The sequence below is a fragment of the Cibotium barometz genome, chromosome 18, assembly GCF_041138505.1.
Source record: "Cibotium barometz isolate CiBa-2024 chromosome 18, ASM4113850v1, whole genome shotgun sequence".
Lineage (NCBI taxonomy): Eukaryota > Viridiplantae > Streptophyta > Polypodiopsida > Cyatheales > Cibotiaceae > Cibotium > Cibotium barometz.
The window spans coordinates 31,590,491-31,596,436 of NC_141063.1; the positions used below are offsets into that span (position 1 = coordinate 31,590,491).

The window sequence follows — 5,946 nt, forward strand, 5'->3', positions numbered from 1 at the left end:
AAGAGGAATTGGTGACGGTGGCAGCTCCCTTAGGCTCAACACAATGTCTTATTCCTTGATTGTGAAGGGGATTTTTCTACCTTAACTCCACTAAAGACTTCTATAAGCTAAAACCAATTCCCAGATTTCCCCAACTTCTTAAGTTTATGTATAGATTTGGTCTCTAAGTTTGGAAAGAATCCACAAACTGAGGTCAACGTGATTTCTCACTTTCTAGTGTTAAATGCTTTATCAACTTTGACTAGTTCCATAGACTCAGCCTAACCCCATCCAATAATATGGGTTAGCATGTCACCCTCCACTCTGGGCTTGTGGAATTGATGTGAACTCACACACCCATAATTGAAATATCCTTTTTCGTTATGCACGTACCCAATGAAATACATGGTTCACACATGCACTCCCTCTGCACTCCATGGTATGCAATTCTTTTCAAAATGAAATGACTAAAAAGATTAATACATAATATGAAAATATGCATCAAAATATCATCATAATATCAATATAGCAATCCATCAATATCTCTACACACCACGTCTGTGATCCTCAGACTAGGAAGGTATGCACTACTGAGAGTGAGCACTCCCAAACCACTATGTTGATTAGAGGAGCCCACAAGTCCCACGTTTGAATCCAACTATCATGCAACAATCTAGGGAGCCACTTCTTTTAGCCATCCCAATCCTAGGGCAAGAATTCTTCAGCCAACCCTAGTATCACAAGAGCCATATAAACTGACATGCACATCTATTACAAATGGAGTTGCTTGCGTGTCCATGGCCGGTGTGATGGACAAGTAGGTAGCTCCAGTACCACTTGTTCATCAAACATGTCTCATGTCCAGCTAAGATTGGTCAAAGTCTAAGGTGATCATGTTTGTGATGAGACTCACCGCTCGGGTGACAAATGTTACAATCCATGCACCTACGCAGTACCTTCGTAGGCATCCGCAACAAACAATTCTCAATGAATACAATGGAAAAGAAGGAAAACATATTTGAGCAACCATGCAACACTCATGCATCTAGTCTAGTAAACCATCATAAGTTTGAGGAGACTTCCATAATCCTTAAGTCACAACTCCAATCGAAGATCCTCTAGCTAAAGTTTAGGCAAGGTCTATGCCCATTCCACGAACATATTTTAATGTCCCGAGATCATCTGAATCCATCAAGAATTTCTTATTCTTATTTGGGTATAAGTACTCTCTACTGACCTTTCTAAAGTTGAAGCTAGAGTCTTCGTATGAGAAAATCCATTATTCATCGTATGATAAGGCCTCTTGGTATATACTATCCCATTAATCAACTAATGCTTATCTTTTTACTTTCTTTCTCATAAAATGGAGTAAGTTTTGATCTTTAAGATTATATTTGATAAAATAATTAGTCTAAGGATTGGGGTCTACTTAATCCCAAATGTCTCATCAAAAGTTAAGACTATGTCATTCTGATTCATTTTACTTGTAATTAGATTTGTTCTTGGGTGAATATTGACATGAAAGTTTTTTGGTTAGCTCTAGAAGGAGTTGAGACACAATTTTCATCAAATAGTAGACCCAACACCTAGCCTCCCATGTTAAAGAGAAGCACCAAGGTGGAAATTTTATGTATTCATTTATGGAGCTAAAATAGAGCCTATGGTATGGCTTCAAATCTACGATACGACAGTTGAGACACAATTTTCATCAACTAGTACACCCAACACCTGACCTCCCATGTTAAAGAAGAATCAAAGTGGACTTATGTAATCAAATTTATGGAGCTAAAATAGAGCTTATGTTATTCATGACTTCAAATCTACGATACAAGAGCTGGGACACAATTTTCATCAAAAAGTGCACCCCAACACCTAGCCTCCTATGTTAAAGAAGAACCAAGATGGATTTATCATGTCATCATTTATGGAGCTACAATAGAGCTCAAGGTATTGCTTCAAAAAAATATAGAAGGATACTAGATTAAGACTATATTATGACCATATAAACAATGATAGTTAAAAATGAAGAATATAGAATTTAGCACATGGATTTAAGAAGGCTGACTTGGTAATCGTGATTATAGGAAGGCATGGAAAATGTTTGTATATAACATTGCCACTACATCGTTCTATGCTAGCACTAAAACTATATAATTACATATGAACAAACCTTTAGGGATCATTTAAATCCAAGTAAAGAAACTCAAGTCTTAAAAGAACTCAAATTTTGTTTATGCGTACATATCGAAGGCTACGAGATGTCATAGCTTAGAGGAACACATTACACAAACTATTTCTTATGGAGGTTTGCCACACCATATCATTTAGTCATATAGTCATCATGGGTTGTCAAGTATTTCTCAATCAACTTGATCACGGGGATAAGGCCATGCTTGAAGGTCTCATGAAACTTGTGACTTGTAATGGCGTCATACTCTATGCACCACCTTACATAGCACGAGTTTGTGCATGGCCCTGGCCTAATACTGAGTGCATGAATGTGGTGATGGAAGAGCTTGTCGAGCATCCGATTTTCAGAAACTGAGAGTTTTGCATAGTAGTTCTTCTCATCTAGCTCCATAATGGTCTCCATGGCCGACTTGTACAAGAAGGCTGAAGCACAAAAAAGCAAAAATCTCAACTGTTATTTGTGTTTATTCAGAATCATTCAAGTTGGTTTGAGAGCCAAAATGAATTAAGCTATGATCTTAGTAGATGATATGTAATGTATGTAAATATGATCATAGTAGATGATATGTAAATCATTTAAGCTATGATCTTAGAATATGACACATATTGTATGTAAATATGATTGTATAGATGGATTTATTTTTGCTAGAAGTATATAGTCAAGTAATAACTCTCTCATGTTGCAATAACCCCCCTTTTCTCTCTCCCTCTCTCTCTCTCTCTCTCTCTCTCTCTCTCTCTCTCTCTCTCTCTCTTGTGTGTGCACGCGTGCATGCGTCTGTGGTGGGGGGAGGGGGGGAAGAGGGCTTGTGTGTGTGTGTGTGTTTTATGTATTTTCAATGGGGCTCTCTGAGTGTGTGTGTGTGTGTGTGTTTGTGTATTTTCAATGGGGCTCTCTCAAATCTTTTGTGTATTTTCAATGGGGCTCTCTCAAATCTTGTGTGTGTGTGTGTGTTTTTTCAATTGGCTCTCTCAAGTCACTTTTGAGAGAGCGAGTGTGTCTCCTAACCACATTCAACTCTTTTAAGAGAGAGAGAGAGAGAGAGAGAGAGAGAGAGAGAAGTAGAAGTTTACACTCGAATTAATGTTGTTTGCTCGAAAATGCCTACAGAGCAGAATACACAGCGTTTTTAATCACCTTTTCCATATTTGATCTCCCGAGTACTGCCCTTAGCAAAGCCGCAGCCTCTTACATATTCTATGCTGGTGAAGTAATCAGGAAGAATTTTCGGCAAGCCTGCAAAAACAAAGGCGCGTACAGAAAAAAAAAATTTTAAACTATAATTAACGTCCAGAATCCACAGTTCTCCGTGCTAAGCATCATAGGATCGGATAAGTAAGCGTTGGCCAGATTGATCAACAAGATTAATCATCACCATTCTGTATGATTAAGGGCTGTCAGTAATGTTTATTCTAATCAACCCATTTCTTCATTAAAGCAAATGATTGGTCCTGATCAGAAGGATAATGCAAGAAGGCAGTATCTCCCGCATTCTGTATGATTAAGGGCTGTCAGGAATGTTTATTCTAATCAACAAGATTAATCATCACCATTCTGTATGATTAAGGGCTTTCAGGAATGTTAATTCTTAATCAGCTCTTACTCTGATGCGAGTCTTTGACACAGGCGTACCACATGCGCGTTGGATCAACGCGTGCTTCTACTTCCACAGCAAAAGTAGTGTAACCCATTAAGAGAATTATCTCTGTGGAGTGGTATAATGAATCAATGGAGCAGAAGCCCATCTTATAGAGGGGGTGGTCTCATCATCAATAATGAAGATTGCCCACTTTGTCATATCAGCAGCCGCATTGACAATTAGTATTCTCCAAAGAAATACACAGTAATCAGCATTAATCATTGTCCGGTGCATTTGAAAAAAAAAGGGTGAGGTTGCTTGTAAAATACCACATCTTTTGTTCTCTCCACAAGCTTTAAACGTTTACACCCATGCCCACCATTACACACATGAAGCTCTACAAGCAAACCAAGGGGCCGATAGTCACGTGAAGATCATGGCCATAGAACAAGCGCCAAGTCAGCCTAGAGAAACACTCCTTTACGCCACGTTGGAACCTTTCCTTTCCTCACCTTCCAAGTCCTAGTCCCATCAATTTTCTCAATTTTGAAGACTTCCCATGCCTCCTCCAAAGCCTTTTTGACCTTCAAGAGAAAGCCACCCTTAAAGATTGCCTACTCCAAGCAACTTTGAATGCATTTTATTCTAAGGTCATTTCTACCCCTTCAAGTTGAAGGACATGCCTTTTCCTTCCGCACAAGCTAACATATACAATGAACGTGCACTTGTACTGAAGGTATCAATCATCCCAATATTACAAAGCGTATTAGAGTTTGATCTGCATTATTTTATAGCTCTTAAAAAATGATTCACGTGTTGTGGTACCTCTTAGGTCAAAGGATTCTTCAAGTAGCTAGAGACTCACATAGTGGTAATTCTCATTTCTTCCACTCTAAACGTTCAAAGTTCCCAAGCAAGCTTACAAAATAAGACTCTAGATGGTGATCCATGCCTTTCAGGGTGTTCAGAACCAATACCATACAAGTTTGTGGGCTTGAGAACCAATACAAAAGAAAGGAGCACATAATCATAAAACATATGACTTTGATGCATCACGAAACATACTTCTAAAAAAATGATTCACGTGTTACCCCTTAGGTTGAAGGATTATTCAAGAAACTAACTAGAGAGTTACATCATAGTAGTTATTATTTCTTCCACTCACAGTTCCCCAACAAGCATATAATGATTACGTCTCTAGAGATGGTGATCCATGATGCTTTTTGGGATTGAGAAATCAATACCCAAAAAAATCTAAGCACATCTTGATGTTCAAGTGGACTTTTCTAAGCACTTGAAACGACACCATATTAGGTCTAATAAGGAGCCCATAATTTATCTACACTCAAAAGATGGATAGAACAAAAACATTAAAAACTAGAGTAAATGTTCATGTCTAGTATGAGTAAAACAATATACAATAGTTAGATATCTAAACTACTTATAAGTTGGGTTGTTTGTTTCAATATATATATATATATATATATATATATATATATATATATATATATATATATGTTAAACGAGTTAATTCATGAAATTTTATATTCCTATGTTTCCCATTAGTTTATGAATTCTCCTAGACATGTTTAGATTGGGATGCCTTTCTAAATCTAGGCGATCGTAACCTACTTTACATGTACACGGGTGATTCTGTACATAAGTGAGAGTATGGGTTGCATCATCTTGATGTTACGAGTGTCGTATGGTTTTTTTTAAGTCAATTAATTTATTAATTGATTGCAATAGTTGATATAAGTGTAGATCCTTGGGTTGGATAATGGAGACGAGCTGATGGTGGTCACAAAAAGATTTTGAGACACTCGATTTTGGGTGTCGGTGGAATACTATTTGTTTTTGTGACAATGTGCACCATTATTCTATTTTGGGTGACATCCATATTTATTGTCGATATTTATTAGGACATATGAAATCTCCCTTGTGAATATTTGATTTTACAAGATATGTATACATTTATAAGGTTTGAAGTTTACATCTATTTTAAGTAGTTTGGCTTGCACATCCAATAAAGCAAGCTATTTTCATAGAAGTCACCATATTTGTTAAAGTGGACACTATTTTGAGCTCCGCAAGTTATTTCAAACAATATGATTAACATACACCACAAGTTATTTCAAGAATTATGATTAAAATACCCCAAGAGGAAGCGTGGACTCATCTCATGATGTTATATGCA

General features: G+C 37.2%; 1 protein-coding gene across 1 annotated transcript; it reads right to left on the reverse strand.

The window, feature by feature from the left end:
* Window positions 1-2,189: 2,189 nt before the first annotated feature.
* On the reverse strand, window positions 2,190-3,980 carry LOC147629205 (pathogenesis-related protein STH-21-like). Its single transcript, XM_086812963.1, has 3 exons — window positions 3,774-3,980; window positions 3,308-3,406; window positions 2,190-2,592 (listed from the first exon to the last, which is right to left on the reverse strand). The coding sequence occupies exons 1-3, from the start codon at window positions 3,913-3,915 to the stop codon at window positions 2,300-2,302; spliced, it is 534 nt and encodes a 177-aa protein (XP_086669089.1). The 5' UTR covers window positions 3,916-3,980; the 3' UTR covers window positions 2,190-2,299.
* Window positions 3,981-5,946: the final 1,966 nt, after the last annotated feature.